Source organism: Hylobates moloch, unplaced genomic scaffold, assembly GCF_009828535.3.
Source record: "Hylobates moloch isolate HMO894 unplaced genomic scaffold, HMol_V3 SCAFFOLD_11, whole genome shotgun sequence".
In the NCBI taxonomy this organism is placed as follows: Eukaryota; Metazoa; Chordata; class Mammalia; order Primates; family Hylobatidae; genus Hylobates; species Hylobates moloch.
This window is the reverse complement of record NW_026652286.1, coordinates 599,164-622,172: the sequence shown is the minus strand read 5'-3', so window position 1 is coordinate 622,172 and position 23,009 is coordinate 599,164. Positions and strand designations below refer to the sequence as shown.

General features: G+C 47.2%; 1 protein-coding gene across 4 annotated transcripts in view; it reads right to left on the bottom strand.

Annotated features, from left to right (window-relative positions):
- The window catches only part of MTCH2 (mitochondrial carrier 2), a 49,817-nt gene extending 34,803 nt beyond the window's left edge, over positions 1-15,014 (bottom strand). Inside the window, exons 1-5 of one of the 4 annotated variants that reach the window (XM_058447057.1) lie at positions 14,816-15,012; positions 11,130-11,214; positions 10,858-10,964; positions 3,158-3,184; positions 2,285-2,347 (exon numbers count right to left, since the gene is read on the bottom strand). In XM_058447057.1, coding sequence (XP_058303040.1) covers positions 2,285-2,347; positions 3,158-3,184; positions 10,858-10,964; positions 11,130-11,214; positions 14,816-14,902 — 369 coding nt within the window. In that variant the 5' untranslated portion in view covers positions 14,903-15,012. Of the gene's footprint in view, positions 1-2,284; positions 2,348-3,157; positions 3,185-10,857; positions 10,965-11,129; positions 11,215-14,815 lie in introns of all 4 variants that reach the window. The other 3 variants (XM_032165938.2, XM_058447058.1, XM_032165939.2) reach the window with 3 other exon arrangements.
- Positions 15,015-23,009: the final 7,995 nt, after the last annotated feature.

The window sequence follows — 23,009 nt, the reverse complement described above, 5'->3', positions numbered from 1 at the left end:
CTCGGTTCACTGTAAGCTCCGCCTCCCGGGTTCACGCCATTCTCCTGCCTCAGCCTCCTAAGTAGCTGGGACTACAGGCACCCGCCATCACGCCCGGTTAATTTTTGTTGTTGTTGTTGTATTTTTTAGTAGAGATGGGGTTTCACCGTGTTAGCCAGGATGGTCTCGATCTCCTGACCTCATGATCCGCCCGCCTCGGCCTCTGAAAGTGCTGGGATTACAGGCATGAGCCACCGTGCCTGGCCGGCTTTTGCATTTAAACAGTATCTTTATGGTCACTGAGTTTTCTTTTTTCTTTTCTTTTTTTTTTTTGAGATGGACTCTTGCTCTGTCGCCCAGGTTGGAGTGCAGTGGCGCGATCTCAGCTTGCTGCAACCTCCACCTCCCAGGTTCAAGTGATTCTCCCACCTCAGCCTCCTGAGTAGCTGGGATTACAGGCACCCACAACCATGCCCAGTTAATTTTTTTTGTATTTTTAGTAGAGATGGGGTTTCGCCCATGTTAGCCAGGCTGGTTTTGAACGCCTGACCTCGTGATCTGCCTGCCTCGGCCTCCCAAAGTGCTGGGATTATAGGTGTGAACCACCACACCCGGCCTAGTCACTGAGTTTTCAGACAGCCCTCACCCCTTCTCCAAGGGCATAAGATCCTATGGGACGGGATGGGCAAACTAAGGAAAATACTAATTGCACAGTAATACATGTATCCATAGTAATACATGTATCCCTGCTTTTTTTTTTTTTTGAGACGGAGTCTCGCTGTCTCCCAGGCTGGAGTGCAGTGGTGCAATCTCAGCTCACTGCAAGCTCCGCCTCCCGGGTTCATGCCATGCTCCTGCCTCAGCCTCCCGAGTAGCTGGGACTACAGGTGCCCGCCACCATGCCCAGCTAATTTTCGTGGCTCTTTTGTGCTCCCACCGTGTCGAGGTGTTAGCCAGGGTGGTGTTGAGCTCCTGACCTCGTGATCCCCACCTGCCTCGGCCTCCCAAAGTGCTGGGATTATAGGCGTGAGCCACCACGCCCGGCTGTATCCCTGCTTTTAAGCAAACTAATTTCATGAAAATTTATAGAAAATAGAGCTAATTTATCTGGTTTCCAGACCTTTAGTAATGTTTGTTTTGGAATATATATATATATATGTGTGTGTATATATATATATATATTATATTTTTTTTTTTTTTTGAGGTGGAGTCTCACTTCAGTTGCCCAGGCTGGAGTGCAATGGCGCCATCTTGGCTCATCACAGCCTCTGCCTCCTGGGTTCAAGCGATTTTCCTGCCTCAGCCCCCCGAGTAGCTGGGATTACAGACGTGTGCCACCATGCCTGGCTAATTTTTGCATTTTTAGTAGAGACGGGGTTTCTCCATGTTGGTCAGGCTGGTCTCGAACTCCCGACCTCAGGTGATCCGCCCGCCTCAGCCTCTCAAAGTGCTGGGATTACAGGCGTGAGCCACCGTGCCCAGCCTTTGGAATATGTATTTTAGACGGCTGCATTTCCTGGATAATTGTGACTTCATTAATGACAATTAAGACAATGTGAAGACTTATGAAATAATAGTTCTGAAAGCCAGGCACAGAAACACCTATGGCAGAAGATGGGGGTGGGAAATGGGTGATGAGGAACATTTCAGAGTCAGAAAAATGTCGAAACAGCCTTTCTGCATAGATACTATCCAACATACAAAGGGCCTGGCCGCTATTTTAATACTTTTTTCTAAAGACAAGGTCTTGCTCTATCACACAGCTGGAGTGTGGTGGCATAATCATAGCTCACTGCAGCCTCAACTTCCTGGGCTTAAGTCATCTTCTCACCACAGCCTCTCGAGTACCTGGGACTACAGATATGTGCCACCACACACCTAGCTAATTTTTCTATTTTTTGTAGAGAGGAAGTCTCATTATGTTGCATAGGCTGGTCTCTAACTCCTGGGGTCAAGTGATCTTCCTGCCTTGGCCTCCCAAAGTGCTGGGATTACAGGCGTGAGCCACCACACCTGGCCTATTTTAACACTTTTATTCCTGAGGTTTTCAAGACTATTAGAAGACTTTCAGTATTCTAAAGATGGAATGTGTGGGCAAAATGAGTTTTCTTGAAATGCATCTATTCTGAACAGCAAGCACTGATCCTCTCTTTTTAATGTTATATATGTAGTAAAGCCTTAATTTGAAGGTTTAATTTCATTTGGGAACAGACACTGAACACACAGGCCTGATGATTCTGATTCCACAGTCGCAACACCACAGTTTGATCTAGGCAAACAGCACAGGATGTAATTCATCTCTTACCTCCTTGATAACGTGGTCAAAGGAAGATGAGACTTCTTTCTGTACATTTCCAGGTCCTAACTCCTGGAAATCAAAATCAAAGAAAATAGAGATCTTGATGATTTTTTTTTTTTTTGAGACGGAGTCTTGCTCTGTCGCCCAGGCTGGAGTGCAGTGGCGCAATCTCGGCTCACTGCAGGCTCCACCTCCTGGGTACAAGCGCTTCTCCTGCCTCAGCTTCCCAAGTAGCTGGGATTACAGGTGCTCGCCACCACACCCTGCCAATTTTTGTATTTTTAGTAGAGACAGGGTTTCACCGTGTTAGCCAGGATGGTCTCGATTTCCTGACCTCGTGATCCCCACCTGCCTCGGCCTCCCAAAGTGCTGGGATTATAGGCGTGAGCCACCATGCGCGGCCGATCTTGATGGTTTTTATTTCTGTTGAGATAGGGTCTCGCTCTGTCACTCAGGCAGAGTGCAGTGATGTGATCATGGATCACTGCAGTCTTGACCTCCTGGGCTCAAGTGATCCTCCCACCTCAGCCTCCCAAGTAGCTGAGATACAGAGGTATGTGCCACCAGGCCCCGCTAATCTTTGATTTTCTGTAGAGAAGGGGTCTTACTATGTTGCCCAGGCTGGTCTCAAACTCTTAGATGCAAGTGATCCTCCCACCTTGGCCTCCGAAACTGCTAGGATTACAGGCATGAGCCACCATGCCCAGCCATCCTGATGGTTTCAAACAGAACTGTCCAAACTGGTGGCCACCCCATAGGACAACACTCACTGAGATGAATAGGAGACTGACTACTTGGCTTTTCTCCAAAAGAGGCCCCAAAAGCAATAATAACTTGCAAGGGAAAGGCCCTCATACTTAGAAATCAGCTCCAACATACCTCACCCTTGTCACTCTCCTGGTAATGCTATAGAAAAAAAGAAAAAGGATGATTAGGGTTATTACAGTGTCATGTGAAGGAAGACATAAAATGAAAACTCTACTGACAGAAAGTAAATTAACTGAAGTTTTTTTAAAGTTTTTCTGTTTTTTTTTTTTTTTTAAGCTGCAAATCTTCAGTTAACTTCTACTCATTAATCAACTGGAAATATGGATCTCTAAGATAAACTTGTTGCTAAGTTTAACATATCGGTCAGTTGGAAGAAAAGCAAATGGTCATGAAAACTCTTCTTTGAACAAAGAAAAGGGGACAGGTGCGGTGGCTCATGCCTGTAATCCCAGCACTTTAGGAGGCCAAGGTGGGCAGATCACCTGAGGTCAGGAGTTCAAGACTAGCCTGGCCAACATGGTGAAACCCCGTCTCTACTAAAAATACAAAAATTAGCGGAGCACTGGGGTGCACGCCTGTGATCCCAGCTATTAGGGAGGCTGGGACAGGAGAATCACTTGAACCCAGGAGGCAGAGGTTGCAGTGAGCCAAGATCACGCCACTGCACTGCAGCCCGGTGACACAGCAAGAGTCCGTCTCAAAAAAAAAAAAAAAAAAGAAAAGTGTAGGCTGGGTGCGGTGATTCACGCCTATAATCTCAGCACTTTGGGAGGCCGAGGCAGGTGGATCACTTGAGGTTAGGAATTCGAGACCAGCCTGGCCTACATGGTGAAACTCATCTCTACTAAAAATACAAAAATTAGCCGGGCTTGGTGGCGGGCTCCTGTAATCCCAGCTACTTGGGAAGCTCAGACGGGAGAATTGCTTGAACCCCAGGGGTAAAGACTGCAGTGAGCTGAGATCACACCATTGCACTCCAGCCTGGGCAACAGAGCAAGACTCTATCTCAGAAAAAAAGAAAAGGGGCCGGGCATGGTGCCTCACACTTGTAATCCCAGCACTTTGCGTGGCTGAGGCAGGCAGATCACCTGACGTCAGGAGTTTGAGAACAGCCTGGCTGACATGGCGAAACCCCCTCTCTACTAAAAATACAAAAATTAGCTGGGCGTGGTGGTGGGTGCCTGTAATCCCAGCTACGTGGGAGGCTGGGGCAAGAGAATTGCTTGAACCTGGTAGGTGGAAGCTGCAGTGAGCCGAGACCATGCCATTGCACTCCAGCCTGGGCAACAAGAGTGAAACTCCATCTCAAAAACAACAACAACAACAAAAAAAACAAAAAACGAAAAGGGAACATGCGCAGTGGCTCACGCCTGTAATCCCAACACTTTGGAAGGCTGAAGAGGGAGGACTGCTTGAGCCCAGGAATTCAAGACCAGACTGGGCAACATAGTGAGACTTTGTCTCTAAAAAAAAATAATAAATTTAAAGAAATAATTACGAAATAAGAACAACAACAAAAAAGAAAATTCAAGAACTTTGTTTTTTTTTAGATGGAATTTCACTCTTGTCGCCCAGCTGGAGTGCAATGGTGCAATCTCGGCTCACTGCTGGAGTGCAATGGTTCAATCTCAGCTCACTGCAACCTCTACCTCCCAGGTTCAAGCGATTCTCCTGCCTCAGCCTCCTGAGTAGCTGGGATTACATGCAGCCACCACTACGCCTGGCTAACATCTGTATTTTCAGTAGAGACAGTGTTTCACCATGTTGGCCAGGCTGGTCTTGAACTGCTGACCTCAGCTGATCTACCCGCCTTGGCCTCCCAAGGTGCCGGGATTACAGGCATGAGCCACCGCGCCTGGCCAAGAACTTTCAGTTTTAACAGAAAATAAATTAGTAAAAACATAGCCCAGGGTTCCTTTTCTCATGGAAAAGGCATGACCAATACCAAATTAGGGCAAGACTCTTTTCTTCCCTGCATAAAAGGACAGAGAATTGATGTTAAGTCTGAAGAGCTGAAATCGCCTCACTTTTTCCTTTCTATCTGATGGTTTCTAAAACAAGCAAGAGGTTTTTTTTTCTCTTCTAGAGATCATGAATACTGCCAGAGCCCAGAGAAAAATTCTTGCAAGACGAATTTTTTGTGGCGTATTTTGGAAATAGAATGTGAGCTAGGTGAAAATAAAATTATCAATTGAGAGCTCCTTCTTGTGTAACCACCAGTTTTATTGTTTTCTTATTTTTTAATGTCAGTTTTGTTACTTTCTAGCCATATCAGATTTTAAAAATGGACAACATTTTTTCTTGTAAAAAGAATTGTGTTTAAAAAAGTCACGGGCAAGAGAACAAATGTAAAGACAAAGCAAAGTAATGTATTTTGGCCAAATTCCAGGTCCTTGGCTAGAATTAATTCTAATAGCTTCAGGTCTCTAAAAATTTTCACTTGTTTCTACACTTTGTTATTTACTCCATCGATATAATTATCTAGCCTGTCTTCTGCATTTCCTGAATTTAATTCTTGTTCAATTTACAAAATTATTTCTTGTAAAGATTAATAATTTTCTCAGACCTGCATATACCTTCTTCTTGACTGTACAAGCAGCTTTGGATGCTACGTGTAGTACCAACCCTGTAATATTTCACTGGACTACATTTGGAACATATTCAGGGTAGCTGGTTACCTCAAGTTTGTCTTACTTTCCAGTTACATAAAGTAACTTAGTCTCAAGCAGTACTTTCTCTTTTTCTCTAAGTCTATACATAAACCTCTTTGGCTAGATGACAACTGCCTTTCCATATATAAATTTCATGGAAGTAACAGTAACAATTTCACTGAGTCCCGCCTGGCGTGGTGGCTCACGCTTGTAATCCCAGCACTTTGGGAAGCCGAGGCGGGCGGATCACAAGGTCAGGAGAGCGAGACCACGGTGGAACCTCCTCTCTACTAAAAATACAAAAAATTAGCCGGGCGTGGTGGCGGGCGCCTGTAGTTCCAGCTACTCGGAGAGGCTGAGGCAGGAGAATGATGTGAACCCGGGAAGCAGAGCTTGCAGTGAGCCGAAATTGCGCCACTACACTCCAGCCTGGGTGACAGAGCCAGACTCCATCTCAAAAAAAAAACAAAAAACAAACAAACAAAAAAAACAAAAAAACCAAACAATTTCACTGAGTCCAGAATGTGGCTGGAAAAGAAAGATCAGTAATCAATCCACCAAAGACATGGGCCCACTAAGACTCCAACACTCTGACCCATGGGACACCTGAAATGATGCTTCCATATTCAGTCCACAGGACTGACAAGTATATTAAGAATAACAGGCTGGATGTGATGGCTCATGCCTGTAATCTTAGCACTTTGGGAGGCAGACATAGAAAGTTCCAGGCCAGGCTGGGCACCGTGGCTCATGCCTGTAACCCCAGCACTTTGGGGAGATTGAGGCGGGCAGATCACGAGGTCAAGCGATCAAGACAAGCCTGGCCAACATGGTGAAACCCCGTCTTTACTAAAAATAAAAAAATTAGCTGGGCCTGGTGGTGCATGCCTGTAGTCCCAGCTATTCGAGAGGCTGAGGCAGGAGAATCGCTTGAACCCGGGAGGCGGAGGTTGCAGTGAGCCGAGACTGCACCACTGCACTCCAGCCTGGCAGCAGAGCGAGACTCTGTCTCAAAAACAAACAAACAAACAAACAAAAGTTAGTTCCAGGCCAGCTTGATCAACATAGTAGCCCCTGACTCGATTAAAAAAGCAAGAACAAAAAAGAACAGCAAGATGACTGAAGGGTTAATCAGTTTCCAAGTGAGGAATTGGCTGAAAAACCTCTTTAACTCAAACTTCTTTAATTCAAATCGATGAAGTCTGAAGAAATATTTGTCAAATCCAAGCCAATTAGGTCATGACATTGTTTTAACAAAATCATGATTTGCTCATCAAGTGTTAAAACATTAGAACTGGCCAGGTGTGGCTGCTCATGCCTGTAATCCCAGCACTTTGGGAGGCCGAGGCGGGTGGGTCATAAGGTCAGGAGATCGAGACCATCCTGGCTAACACGGTGAAACCCCATCTCTACTAAATACAAAAAATTAGCCAGGCGTGGTGGCATACGTCTGTAGTCCCAGCTACTCATGAGGCTGAAGCAGAAGAATAGTTTGAACCTGGGAGGCAGAGGTTGCAGTGAGCCAAGATTGCACCACTGCACTCCAACCTGGGCAACAGAGCGAGACTCCGTCTCAAAAAACAAAACAAAACAAAACAAACAAAAAAAGGCTGGACGTGGTGGCTCATGCCTATAATCCCAGCACTTTGGTCAGGAGTTTGAGACCAGGCTGGCAAACATGGTGAAACCCTGTCTCTACTAAAAATACAAAAAATTAGCCGGGCGTGGTGGCGGACACCTGTAATCCCAGCTACTCAGGAGGCTGAGGGAGGAGAATTGCTTGAACCCAGGAGGCGGAGGTTGCAGTGAGCTGAGATTGTGCCATTGCACTCCAGCCTGGTCAACAGAGTGAGACTCTGTCTCAAAAAAAAAAAAATTAGAATTGGGGGCTATGTTAAAGCCTTAAAAAGTACATTGAGGATTGCAGGAACTGTTGCTATGTTTATATATATATACAATTTTTTAGAGACAGGGTCTCGCTGTTGCCCAGGCTGGAGTGCAGTGGTGTAATCACAGCTCACTGCAGCCTCAACCTCTCCAGCACAAGTGGTCCTCCCACCTCAGCCTCCCAGGGAGCTGGGACTTCAGGTGCATGCCACAACACCCAGCTAATTCTGTTTTTAAATTTTTTGTAGAGATGGGGTCTCACCACGTTGCCTAGAGGTTGGTCTGGAACTCCTAGGCTCAAGCAATCCTCCCACCTCAGCTTCCCAAAGTGTTGGGATTATAGGTGTGAGCCACTGTGCCTGGCCTAATTATTTATTTATTTATTATTTTTTGTGGAGATGGGGTTCTTCCTATGTTGCCTAAGCTGGTCTCCAACTCTCGACCTCAAGTGATCTTGCCACCTTGGCCTCCAGAACCACTAGGATTACGGGTGTGAGCCACTGTGCCCAGCCAATACTGCTACTTTTTTTTTGAGATGGAGTCTCACTCTGTTGCCCAGGCTGGAGTGCAGTGGTGCCATCTCAGCTCACTGCAACCTCCGCCTCCTGGGTTCAAGTGATTCACCTGCCTAAGCCTCCTGAGTAGCTGGGATTACAGGCGTCCACCACCACCCCCAGCTAATTTTTGTATTTTTAGTAGACACGGGGTTTCACTGTGTTGGCCAGGCTGGTCTCAAACTCCTGACCTCGGGTGATCCGCCCACCTTGGCCTCCCAAAGTGCTGGATTACAGGAGTGAGTCACAACACTCAGCCTACTGCTACATTTTTTGAGAGTTACACAAACAGTAACATACCCTTCGGCTGAGCACGGTGGCTCACCCCTATACTCCCAGCACTTTGGGAGGCCGAGGCGGGCAGATCACGAGGTCAGGAGATCGAGACCATCCTGGCTAATGCGGTGAAACCCCGTCTCTACTAAAAATACAAAAACTTAGCTGGGCATAGTGGCACACGCCTGTAATCCCGGCTACTCGGGAGGCTGAGGCAGGAGAATCGCTTGAACCTGGGAGGTGGAGGTTGCAGTGAGCCGAGATTGTGCCACTGTACTCCAGCTGCGGCAGCAGTGAGACTCGTTTCAAAAAACAAAGAAACGGCCGGGCGCGGTGGCTCACGCTTGTAATCCCAGCACTTTGGGAGGCCGAGGCGGGCGGATCACGAGGTCAGGAGATCGAGACCACGGTGAAACCCCGTCTCTACTAAAAATACAAAAAATTAGCTGGGCGTGGTGGCGGGCGCCTGTAGTCCCAGCTACTCGGGAGGCTGAGGCAGGAGAATGGCGTGAACCCGGGAGGCGGAGCTTGCAGTGAGCCGAGATCGCGCCACTGCACTGCAGCCTGGGCAACAGAGTGAGACTCCATCTCAAAACAAAAAAAAAAACAAAAAAAAAACAAAAAAAAGACAAAGAAACAAAAAAACATACCCTTAGTACCACTAGGAAATAGAATAAACTAGAAAACCCGTTAGTTTTACATTGTGAATCACATTCATGCTGCAGAAACTTCCCTTGGATTGTTCTAAATGCTACAGACTTCTTATTCATAACACCTTTATAAAACACCAGAATTGCCCTTTATAAACGATTCTTTCTCCAGAAGTACGTTCTAAATACTAAGACTTTCTTAAAGGTTAATTCAGTTTAACCTACATAGTAATAGGTGCAAATGAGAAATCCGTACATTCAAAATTATATTACAAGCTTTAGCATTAGAAATAAAAAATAGGCCTAGCACGGTGGCTCACTCCTGTAATCCTAACACTTTGGGAGGCCGAGGTGTGCAGATCACGAGGTCAGGTGTTCGAGACCAGTCTAGCCAACATGGCGAAACCCCATCTCTACTGAAAATACAAAAATTAGCGGGGCGTGGTGGCGAGCACCTGTAATTCCAGCTACTTGGGAGGCTGAGGCAGGAGAATGCTTGTACCCAGGAGGCGGAGGTTGCAGTGAGCCGAGATCGTGCCACTGTACTCCAGCTTGGGCAACAGAGTGAGACTGCGTCTCAAAAACAAAAACAAAGTAACTTGGATGTTTTAAAAACATTTCGATTTCCAGTTCTTGGGAACTTGGAAAATAAAAACATTTTATTAAAAAATCTCAAGCATGCAGAAAAATTAATAATTTACCTATGCATCTACCACCAAGGCTAAACCGATGTTAACATTTTGCCCTTTTTTTTGCTTAACATCTCCTGCCTTCTTCCTTTTTTTTTTTTTTTTTTTTTTTTAGACAGAGTCTCACTCTGTTGCCCAGGCTGGAGTGCGGTGGCACAATCTTGGCTCACTGTAACCTCCACCTCCTGGGTTCAAGCCATTCTCGTGCCTGAGTCTCCTGAGTTGCTGAGATTACAGGCATGCACCACCATGCCTGGCTAATTTCTGTATTTTTAGTAGAGACGGGATTTTGCCTTGTTGCCCAGGCTGGCCTCAAACTCCTGGCCTCAAGTCATCCACCAGCCTCGGTCTCCCATACTGCTGTGATTACAGGCATGAGCCACTGTGCCTGGCCTTGCCTTCTTAACATATTTTATTATTTTTTGAAACAAGGTCTCACTATGTTGTCAAAGGTAGTCTTGAACTCCTGGGCTCAAGCCATCCTCTCATGTTGGTCATCTCTCAAAGTCCTGGGATTACAGGGGTGAGCCACTATGCCTGGCCTTGCGGTCTTAAAATAAAGTGCCACAGACAAAGCTGAAGTTTCATCTCTCATCCCTCCCTTTTCCCACAAGTAAACTACCATGCCTTCATGTACAATTTGGTGAGGCTTTTAAACTGTAAATATTTACGCTGGGCGCGGTGGCTCACGCCTGTAATCCCAGCACTTTGGGAGGCCAAGGCAGGCGGACCACGAGGTCAGGAGATCGAGACCATCCTGGCTAACATGGTGAAACCCGGTCTCTACTAAGAATACAAAAAATTAGCTGGGCGCGGTGGCAGGTGCCTGTAGCCCTAGCTACTCGGGCTGAGGCAGGAGAATGACGTGAACCCGGCGGGTAGAGTTTGCAGTGAGCCAAGATCGCACCACTGCACTCCAGCCTGGGCGATAGAGTGAGACTCCATGTCAAAAAAAAAAAAAAAAAAGAAAAAGAAAATGTTTTTCAAGAGGAAGAAAGGACAGGGTTATAAATGTATCTTTTACACTGCTCTTGATATTTAGAACAAACTATGCATAACAGGTAAGCAAAATCTATGGGAAGACTGATTTAATTTTCCTCTTACCTGTAAAACTTTACCATGGACCACAGTTCCAAGGACTCCCGAACACAGTCTTGGAGTTAAGCCTGTGAACAACCCACGCCTCCCATCGATACTGGCAATGTGCTGAGCTAAGAACACAAGTCAGAGATGTTGTCAAGTTCTGGTGAAGAGAAATAAATGGATATACTACAATTTCAAAGAAACAAGCTTTCTACATATTTTCTTTCAGTAACAGCTCCTGCCTATCACAGTCCTCAGCGTCATGCAAACCCAAATACATCAAAGGCACTTACCATAACTAAAGAGACCAGGAAGCTGACACACTTGCCGCCCAAAAATATTTCGTCCTATTGTTGGAGGAAGAGGCTCATATCCCACCTTTAAAAACAATGGAATATATCAATATTAAAGCAACATTTCCAGAAATGTCTTGCTTGCAAGGTCTTGAATGAAGAACACAATTTGGGTTATTTTTAAACACAAGTAAAAATGCAGCATATGTTTTCCGAGGCAATGATGAAGCATCATTCTTGTAGGTTTTTCTTCTGTTGGTAATACTGAGTTCAATAAACTCCAAGTTTCATTTTGGTTCAAATTCTATGACGTAAACCATGTAGCTGAAATAGGCTAATATCAAACTGGAAAAGAAGGGAACTTTTGTGTTAGGAAAGCTACAGTTTACTGAGGGGGCTCAAAAATACCTTCTACATAAAATCTAAGGCATATTTTACATTTGAACAAAACTAGAAGACATCCATTACGCCAGCATCAGCTGCATATTTGGCAACCTAGACAAAATACTCAAAAGGCAAATGCAGACATAGCTGGATAATTCACTTAGGAAAGAATTACAAGCTAACTTCATGTTAGAAGAACAGGCTGTCAGTCGGGCGCAGTGGCTCATGCCTGTAATCCCAGCACTTTGGGAGACCGAGGGGGACGGATCACCTGAGGTCAGGAGTTCGAGACCGGTCTGGCCAACATGGTGAAACCCTGTCTCTACTAAAAATAAAAAATTAGCCGGGCGTACGGGCGGGCGCCTGTTATCTCAGCTACTTGGGAGGCTGAGGCAGGAGAATCACTTGAACCCGGGAGGCAGAGGTTGCAGTGAGCCGAGATTGTGCCACTGCACTCCAGCCAAGGCCGACAACAGCGAGACTCCATCTCAAAAACAAACAAACAAAACAAACAGAAAAACACAGGCTGTCATTAACAACTAATGAAGTCCATTTTATATAGTTAATGGTTACCATGGTCTTTGTACAATATACCCAGAATTTTTAACACTACAGATACTTGAGAGAATGAATGCTGTAGGACATAGTTTTGATTATTGTTGTGACTCTTAATCTGTCCTATTAAGTAACTCCTGGGCTGGCGTGGTGGCTCATGCATGTAATCCCAGCACTTTGGGAGGCCAAGGTGGGCGGAACACCTGATGTCAGGAGTTCAAGACCAGCCTGGCCAACATGGTGAAACCCTGTCTCTACTAAAAATAGAAAAATTAGCCAGGTGTGGTGGCGGACACCTGTAATCTCAGCTACTCAGGAGGCCAAGGCAGGACAGTCGCTTGAACCTGGGAGGCAGAGGTTGCAGTGAGCCGAGATTGTGCCATTGCATGCCAGTCTGGGTGACAAGAGCAAAACTCTGTATCAAAAATAAATAAATAACTCCTGTCTGAGCTCCCTGAAAGTGCTACCAAGTAACCATTTTTATTTTTATTTAGTTATGTATTTTTTGGAGACAGAGTTTCGCTCTTGTTGCCCAGGCTGGAGTGCAGTGGCACGATCTAGGTCACTGCAACCTCCATCTCCCAGGTTCAAGCAATTTTCGTACCTCAGCCTCCTGAGTAGCTGGGATTACAGGCACCCACCACCACACCCAGCTAATTTTTGTATTTTCAGTAGAGAGGGGGTTTTGCCATGTTGTCCAGGCTAGTCTTGAACTCCTGACCTCAGGTGAACCACCTGTTTCAGGCTCCCAAAGTGTTGGGATTTACAGGCGTGAGCCAACGTGCCTGGCCCAAGTAACTATTTTTAAAACTGAGCATTTGGGAATTTCACCAAAACTCCTGGGCTACTTGGCAACACATAGATGTTGTGAAATCAGAATTAAGAATATTCAAAGTTTTGGGGGCAAGAGCTCTGAACATCACTAGAAAATCCCATCTCCCAGAGAAGTATTGAGTAGTGGGTTCTTTTTTGTTTTGTTTTGCTTTTTTGAGGCTGAGTTTTGCTCTGTCACCCAGGCTGGAGTACAATGGCGTGATCTCGGCTCACTGCAACCTTCACCTCCCAGGTTCAAGCGATTCTCCTGCCTCAGCCTCCCGACTAGCTGGGATTACATGCACGCACCACCACACCTGGCTATATTTTGTATTTTTAGTAGAGACGGGGTTTCACCATGTCGGTCAAGCTGGTCTCGAACATCGACCTCGTGATCCGCTCGCCTCGGCCTCCCAAAGTGCTGAGAAGGCGTGAGCCAACGCACCCGGCCCCGAGGGTTCTTACTAGATATACTGCAACATGCTGTCATCTCCGATGCTATCTAGCCCCAAATGTGCCAATTCTGTTTTAGATGTTACAGTACATTTTAATCAGTCTTTGTTCTAGGTACAAAGAATTTATTTGCAATAGACTTTAACATATGGAATCTGAATTCACACGGTCTACTCAGCAAGAAATAATTTGGATTCCCAACAACTCAAGAATAAGAAATGTGGCCCTCTCTAGTGTCTTTTTTTTTTTTTTTTTTTGTAAAATAGCTTCCCCTCTTGTGCCCCAGGCTGGGGGGCGGTGGGGCAACCTCGGCTCACTGCAAGCTCCGCCTCCCAGGTTCACGCCATTCTCCTGCCTCAGCCTCTCCAAGTAGCTGGGACTACGGGCGCCCGCCACCACGCCCGGCTAATTTTTTGTATTTTTAGTAGAGATGGGGTTTCATCTCGATCTCCTGACCTCGTGATCCGCCCGCCTCGGCCTCCCGAAGTGCTGGGATTACAAGCGTGAGCCACCGCGCCCGGCCCCTCTCTAGTGTCTTGCCTATTTTTTACAGAAAAGTAGACGGTGAGACAGGGGTTCTAAAAACTGTTCCATTCCTAGGCACAGTGCATGAGGTAATTATGTCAACTCTCAGTAAAAGTATAAAAAAAAGAATGACCTGCCCATTACAGGGATATAGCAAAGGAATTGGAAACACTAAGTCTATCACTTACTTGCCTACCTGCATGTGAATATAAAATACCATGTAATAATTGACAGTAGATTAGAAACTAACTCCCATGTTTAAACTCGCTAAAACTCAGCTTCACTAATTTCCAGCGCTGACAAATGTAGTTTTCATTGTCAGGAGCCACATGGGCTGCTGCTGGAAAGCGCTCAGTGCATCCTTCCGAAATCTGACAGAGCAACCCCTTCATTAACACTCCCGAATGAGCTCCTTGTGTTTCTCTGAGTATCTGGTGCGAAAACCTCGGAACAGAAAAGCAGTAGTAACAGTAGCATAAAAAGGAAAAAAAAAGGAATAAAAAATAAAATGTTGGTTCCCACCTAACTTCACATTTGCCTTCAACTGAGTATTTCGTGTTCTGCGTCTGAGATTTTGGGGGGAGTCGTGGTGAACGTGCATTTCGGAGGGGCGAGAGGGAGGGTTCGGAAGCCTTCGGTGGCGACCGGCCAGGATCCACCTCAGGGAAGAAGAACCAAAGTTCAGAGGATCCGCCGGGCAGGGCAGGGCAGGGTGGCGGTTGGCTAAGGGAGGAGTGGGCCTCAACGCTGGGCGGCGAGGCGAGGGCTCGGCGAGGCCACCAAACGGGGCCGCGGGACTGAGGAAGCCGTCCCTGCGGGGAGGGAAAGGGCGGCGGAGGATCAGCGGCATCTCGGGAGCATGAAGGGCCCGCAAGGCTGAGCCGATCCTCCGGCGCCCGGAGCAGCAGCGACCCAACGGGGCGCCGGGCGGGGTAGGGAGCGGCGACGCCTCATACCTGGATGAGCACTTTCACGTACATGAGCGGCTGGGACAGGATGGTGAGACCGGAGCCCAGGAGCACCTGACTGGCCGCGTCCGCCATGATGGCACCCGCGGGCGGACGGACAAGACCGACGGAGCCACCAAGCGACCCGGCGAGCCGGTCCTAGGTCACGTGCCAAGGCCGCCGGTTTCACTGGCCCGCCCGCGGCGCGCGCACACGCACGCACGCACGCACCAGCGCGCGCCTCTCCGCCCAGTCCCCGCCCCCGCCGTCCCGCCCCGAGAAACTGCCGGCGCTCGCGAGGGGGCGCTGAGGGGTCGGGGCGGGGCTTACGGGTCGGAGGCGCATGCGTTCTGCCAGGGGCTCGCCCTTCACCAGGAATGACGGTTTCTCTTGCGCATGCGCTTCCAGGCCGCGAGTGTCCGGAAACAGAAGAATGGGAGTGGCAGTGGCGGAGTGTGACCCTGACGGCTGAGGCAAGGTCAGAGGACTGAAAAGAAATTGAAAAGGGTTCTTCGTTATGCTTCACCTCTGCACTTGCCCTTTGGGCATCATCAACATAGGGTTCAAAAGATACTCAGCATCAGAGCCGTAACAGTCTCGTGGCTGACAAACTCTAAAGAAGTACAGCAAATAATCCGCTAGCGAGTGGCTTTTCATTCATTTATTCGTTTGATTAATGTTATCTTCTCAGAAAAACCTTCTCTGACCATTCTAAAATTACCTCCCCCTTTTTCTTTCTTTTTTTTTGAGACTGAGTCTCACTCGGTCACCCAGGCTGGAGTGCAGTGGCGCAATCTCAGCTCACTGCAACCTTCGCCTCCCGGGTTCAAGCGATTCTCCTGCCACAGCCTCCCTAGTAGCTGGGATTACACGCACACGCCACCACACCCGGCTAATTTTTGTCTTTTTAGTAGAGACGGGGTTTCACGATGTTGGCCTGGTCTCAAACTCCTGACCTCGTGATTCACCCGCTTTGGCCTCCCAAAGTGCTGGGATTACAGGAGTGAGGAGCCATCGCACCTGGCCACCTCCCTCTTCTTTTCTCCCACATTGTGCCCCGTCGTCACATTATCACTGAAATTATGTCTCCTCCACTGGAATGAAAGCTCCAAGAGTTCAGGAACCGTGACAGCCTTTGTTCACGGTTGTGTTTTCAGTGCCCAGCACATACGAGGTGCTCAATAAATATTTATTGCGCAAGTGAACAAATACTTCAGTGCCTACCAGTCTACAGGCTATCAGAGGCAAAAGTGAAAAAGGCATTGTCCCTGCTCCTTCAGCTCCAGCTCATGTGTTCTATCAAACAACATTTGGTGAATTTGAGCTTGGAGCAGAGTGAAGTACTGCAGGGGAAAGACTTGGATTTGGATCCTGGCTTTTTCCACTGCATCCATTTGTCATTTTAGCCTCTTTAATTTCCAGTTTTTGTATCTAAATCTAACACTACTGCCTACCTCTCGGGGTTATTATGAGCATTAAGTGAAATTATGCATAGGGAAGGGTTTTTAAAAAAACTTTATATTGAAATGCAGATGTTGGCTGGGCACGGTGGCTCACGCCTCTAATCCCAACACTTTAGAAGGCTGAGGTGGGTGGATCACCTGAGGTCGGGAGTTCAAGACCAGCCTGACCAACATGGTGAAACCCCATCTGTACTAAAAGTACAAAAATTAGCTGCGTGTGATGACGGGTGCCTGTAATCCCAGCTACTCGGGAGGCTGAGGCAGGAGAATCGCTTGAACCTGGGAGTTGGAGGTTGCAGTGAGCCAAGATTGTGCCATTGCACTCCAGCCTGGGTGACAGGGCGAGACTCAGCCTCAAAAAAAATAAATAAATAAAAAATAAAGTTGTAAGAAACAAGTTGCTTCTAACTGAATCTAGAAACATCAAGCTGAGCCAGAGAGACTATTTAGCAGGGGATTCTTTTTTTTTCTTTTGAGACAGGGTCTCTCTTCGTCACCCAGGCTGGAGTGCAGTGGTGCGATCTCGGCTCACTGCAACCTCCACCTCCCAGGCTCACGCAATCCTCCTACCTCAGTCTCCCAATTAGCCAGGACCACAGGTGTGCACCACCATGCCCAGCTATTTTTTTTTGTATTTTTAGTAGAGATGGGGTCTCGCCATGTTTGCCCCAGGCTGGTCTCAAACTCTTGAACTCAAGTGATCCACCTGCCTCCCAAAGTGCTGGGATTACAGGTGTGAGTCACCACACCTGGTTGGATTCTTTACTCTTGGATTTGTGCATTGATGGTGCCAAATAGTATTGCCTTGTCCCACTGATGCTAGTGAGCACGGGGAGGCACAGAGCCTCTTGCCAGGGGTGGGTGGTTGGGGGATTCAGTCTGCTCCACAATATTTTCCAATGGTGCAAGGCAGAAGCTGCTGATAAGGTTTTGGGAAGAATCTGCAGAGGATAGGTAACTGAAGTCAGCAGAACAGATAAGGTAAGAGGTGCTATATACAGCTGCCTAGGCTGTGCACTGCATAACTCAGAGTGGGGCCAGTCACAAAGACTATGATCTGAATGGCATTCCCTGATACAGTTCAGTATGATGACCCTAAGATGGGTTATATTTGGTCACCCATATTGCAGTGGTGAGAGGAATAACAGAAGTCAAAAAGGGCAGAATTAATTGGGAAGGAAACAGAACTAGAACAGCATGTCACTGAAGTCAAGAGAAAAGTTTGGGAAAAGAAAGGATAGTCAATATGTCAAAAGCTTCCAAGAGGTCAATAATGAAGCCCAGAAGCCGGGTGCGGTAGCTAACGCCTGTAATCCCAGCACTTTGGGAGGCTGAGGCGGGCGGATCACCTGAGGTCGGGAGTTGAAGACCAGCCTGACCAACATGGAGATACCCCATCTCTACTAAAAAACAAAATTAGCCGGGTGTGGCGATGCATGCCTATAATCCCAGCTACTCGGGAGGCTGAGGCAGGAGAATCGCTTGAACCGGGGAGGCGGAGGTTGCAGTGAGCTGAGATCATGCCATTGCACTCCAGCCTGGGCAACAAGAGTGAAACTCCACCTCAAAAAAAAAAATGAAGCCCAGGGAAGGCTGAATGGATTTACCAGTTAAAAGCCTCTTGGGAGCAGGGCACATGCCTGTAATCCCAGCACTTGGGTGGATTGCTTTGAGCTCAGGAGTTTGAAACCAGCCTGGGCAACATAGTGAAACCCCGTCTCTGCAAAAAAGAAAAAAAAAATTAATTGAGCATGGTGGCTTGCACCTGTAGTCTCAGCTTCTTAGGAGGCTGAGGTGGGAGGATTGCTCGAGCCTGGGAAGCAGAGGTTACAGTGAACCGAGATTGTGCCACTGCACTCCAGCCTGGGGGACAGAGTAAGAGCCTGTCTTGAAGAAAAAAAAAGGTCTCCTGGACTGGGAGGCGGTCTGACTTGGGAGAGAGATCATGTAATTGTCCAGCGGGTTCTTCCTGCCTGCTGCACAGACAAATCAGTTCACTGAGACTGTGGCATTACAGTAAAGAGTTTAATTAACACAGTGCGGGCCATGTGGAAGAACTGAAGTTATTGCTCAAATCACTCTCCCCGAGGGCTCAGAGGCGAGGGTTTTTCAAGGATGCTTTGGTGGGCAGGGGGCTCAAATGGGGCATGTTGACTGGCTGGGGATGAAATCATAGGGGTATAGAAAACAGTCCTCGACAGCCTCTGGATGGAGGCCAGAGGACCAGATGTCATGAGTGGTGGGTCTGAGTGGAGTCAGTAGCCACCAAACCATCTCAAAAAGCCAATCTTAGATTCTATGTTAGTGATGTTATCTCTGCCAGGTGTGATGGTTTACGTCTGTAATCCCAGCATTTCAGGAGGCAGAGGTGGGAGGATAGTTTGAGACCTGCCTGGGCAACACAGCAAGACCCCATTTTCCACAAAAAGGAGAAAAGTAAAAAGACCAAAAAAACTCAAGTAATTGAAAAACGTCGTAAAAGGCCAATCTTAAGTTGTACAATAGTGATGTTATCTATAGGAGTAATTGGGAAAGTTACTCCTATATCTTGTGATCTCCAGAATAAAGACTGGCTATCGTTTAACTGGGCCTGTCTCTTAGCAAAATTCAAGCCCCTCTCATAGTCCTAACCTGGTCCAAGACTGTCCAGGCTGGTCTTGAACTTCTGTGCTCAAGTGACCCTCCCACCTCAGCCTCCCAAAGTGCTGGGATTACAGGCATGAACCACCTTACCCAGCCGGCATATATTTATTATATTTATTTTGCCCTATAGGAAGACCTGAGTTCAAGCAGCCTTCTGAGTTGGATGAGGCTGTGACACAAGAGTCTTAACCAAATACCTAGATTCTTTCCATCCCTGTGCTCTTCATCCTTAGGCCGGTAGCAAAATAGTTTTGAGCCTCACATGCAACACTGATAATCAGAGGAAGAAGAGAGAAGGTTTTTGTTTTTGTTTTTTTGAGACAGAGTTTCACTCTTGTTGACCAGGCTGCAGTGCAATGGCATGATCTTGGCTCACTGCAACCTCCGCCTCCCGGGTTCAAGGAGGTTGCCTCAGCCTCCCGAGTCGCTGGGATTACAGGCGCCCAACACCACGCCCAGCTAATTTTTGTTATTTTTAGTAGAGACGGGGTTTTGCCATGTTGGTCAGGCTGGTCTCGAACTCCCAACCTCAGGTGATCTGCCTGCTTCGGCCTTCCAAAGTGCTGGGATTACAGGTGTGAGTCGCCACATCCGGCCTTCGAGAAGGTGTCTTTTTAAAAATAGTTATCTCTTTTTTGGCACACCAAAGCTCATCACAAAATGGCTCTTTTTTTTTTTTTTTTTTTTTTTTTTTTTTGAGACGGAGTCTCACGCTGTCACCCAGGCTGGAGTGGAATGGCACGATCTCGGCTCACTGCAACCTCTGTTCCCGGATTCAAGCGATTCTCCTGCCTCCTCCTCTGAAGTAGCTGGGACTATAGGAATGCGCCACCACGCACGGCTAATTTTTTTTTGTATTTTTAGTAGAGATGGGGTTTCACCGTGTTAGCCAGGATGGTCTCAATCTCCTGACCTCGTGATCCGCCCGCCTCAGCCTCCCAAAGTGCTGGGATTACAGGCCTGAGCCACTGCACCCAGCCTGAAATGAGTCTTTTATTTATTTATTTTTTTTTTTGAGATGCAGTTTCGCTCTGTCACCCAGTCTGGAGTGCAGTGGCGCAATCTTGGCTTACTGCAACCTCTGCCTCCTGGGTTCAAGTGATTCTCCTGTCTCAGCCTCCCGAATAGCTGGGATTACAGGGGCCTGCCACCACACCTGGCCAACTTTTGTATTTTTAGTAGAGACGGGGTTTCGCCATTTTGGCGAGGCTGGTCTCGAACTCCAGACCTCAGGTGATCCACCTGACTTGGCCTCCCAAAGTCTGGGATTACAGGCATAAACTTCCATGCCTGGTCTGAAATGAGTCTTAAAGGGTTAAAATCAAGGTGTTGCCAAGGCGCTATTCCTTCTGCAGTTTCCAGAGGAGAAACTGTGTTTTTCCCTTTTCAAGCTTCCAGAGGCCATCTGCATTCCTTGGCTTCTGGCCACTTCCTCCAACTTCAAAGGGCATCAGTTCAACCTCTTCTGTCTTCACGATAGAGGCAGGAGGCAGACAAATGCCTGGGCAGATAGGGAAGGGTACTTGGTGAAAACCCCACCTTCAAGCCTAAAACAGCCTGAAGGCCAAAAACGGGACTGCTGGTTCCAGATGAAACCTGCAACCCACAGGGAGATCTTCTGCTCTTGTTTGCTCGCCCTTTCCCTATTGATTTTCTCTGAATAATGCCTTTTAACCAATTGAGTGTTGCCTTTCTGATACTACCCATGGCTTGTGTGGGCATGCCCGAATGTGCACTGGGGGATCAGGGTTGAGCTACTGGGATTTCGTGCCGTATGCTGGAGAGGAGCCTCGCCTCTTCAGCTCATGTGTGGGAGCCCTGGTATTCAGTTGTGAAGTGGAAACTTTTTGTAGGACCCCTCTCTTTGCTGAAAGCTTTCCCTTCATTTAGTAAGTTCTATTCTTCAATGTGGCCACATGCCTAATTTTTCCTGGTCGTGAGACAAGAACCTGGATTTAGCTGAACTAAGGAGCATAAATCCTACATCATTCACATGTCCTTTTTCTGAGTCTGATCCTCCTGCCTTCCTTTTATAAAGACCCTTATGCCCAACTGGTTATAAATCAGGGTTTCCACAGTCCTCTCCTAAGGTTTGATAATTTGCTAGTGTAAACTAAAAATAAAACCCCGATATAGTTTGGACATTTATCCCTGTCCAAATGTCATGTTGAATTATGAGCATGGATGCTGGAGGGGCAGCCTGGCGGGAGGTGTTTGGATCATGGGGGCGGATCCCTCATGGCTTGGTGTTGTCTTTGTGATAGTTGAGTCCTCATGAGAGCTGGTCATTTAAAATTATGTGGCCCCTCCCCCTCCCTCTCTCTCTCTCAATCCTGCTTTTGCTATGTGATGTGCCTGTTCCTCCTTCACCTTCCTACATGATTGTAAGCTCCCTGAGGTTTACAATCACTTGAACCTCGGATCACTTGAACCAAGGATCACTTGAACCTTGGAGGCGGAAGATGCAGTGCTCAGAGATGGTGCCATTGCACTCCAGCCTGGGTGACACAGCAAGACTGTCTCAAAAAAATAGAACAAAGGAACGGAACAGAAGTAAAGGTGGACAAGAGTGATGCCAGCTCACCACTCCCGAGTGTTTTCTGTGTGTAGAGCACTCTACTAAGTGCATTATGTACATTTTCTTGTCTGGTCCTCCCAACAGTTCTGAAAAGTGGGTCTTGTTTGTATTCCCGTTTTACAGATGAGGAAATTGAATCTTTGAGAGGTCATAAAGCCTTCGAACCCAGGCATCCTGATGCCAGAGTCTAGATTCTTTTTGGCAGAATGTTCCTTATTTTGGTTTTATCTGATGTTTTTTCATGATTAGATTCAAGGTATGCATTTCCAACCAGAATACTACTTAAGTGATGCGTTCGTCTCAGGCTTTCCATCAGAGGGCACGGAATGTCCATCTGCCCCTAAACAATCACACGGTTAAGGTGGTGTCCAATTGCCCTATTATACAGTCACTACTTTTTCCCTTCCAACTAATAAGCAATCTGAGTGGAGACACTTTAAAACTATGCAAAGCCGGGCACGGTGGCTCATGCCTGTAATCCCAGCACTTTGGGAGGCCGAGGCAGGCGGATCACAAGGTCTAGAGATCAAGACCATCCTGGGCAACATGGTGAAACCCCGTCTCTATTAAAAAGTACAAAAATTAGCTGGGTGTAGTGGTGCACGCCTGTAATCCCAGCTACTCGGGAGGCTGAGACAGGAGAATCGCTTGAACCCGGGAGGCAGAGGTTGCAGTGAGCCAGGATTGTGCCACTGCACTCCAGCCTGGTGACAGAGCAAGACTCCATCTCAAAAAAAAAAAAACCATGCAAATATCTTGCTCCTCAAGTTTCCTCCTAAATTTTGCATCCATAGGTACTTCTTGCCTGATCCATTTTACTACAATAATTGCAAAATAATGAATTCCCAATTGCAGCACTACTTCTACATTCACGATCGACCTCAGCTTCATTCTTCTTAAACAAGAGCACTCTTCCTCTCTTTCTCTTTCATGATATGAACTCATGATTCCTATTTTCTCAATGGGTTATAGTTTATTAATGTCCTTAATCATTTTGGTGCCCTAATATCCCAGATTTGGCCAGTGGGAGCTCCTTCAAATTGGTTCCTTTATCCTGTGACGCCCCCAGCACTTTTTTTTTTTTTTTTTGAGACGGAGTCTCGCTCTGTCACCCAGGCTGGAGTGCGGTGGCGCGATCTCGGCTCACTGCAAGCTCCGCCTCCCAGGTTCACGCCATTCTCCTGCCTCAGCCTCCTGAGCAGCTGGGACTACAGACGCCCGCCACCACGCCCGGCTAATTTTTTGTATTTTTAGTAGAGACGGGGTTTCACCGTGGTCTCGATCTCCTGACCTCATGATCCGCCCGCCTCAGCCTCCCAAAGTGCTGGGATTACAGGCGTGAGCCACCGCGCCCGGCCGCCCCCAGCACTTTTTTACTTTTTGACATAACACAATGTTTCAGGCTCCTCATCTCATATCTACATTGCCCCAGACATTTGTCTAATGAACCCTGATTCCTTTTAGTGAGGAATGTATTAGAGACCAAGATCTCAGTGCAAAATGTTCTGATTGCTAATGG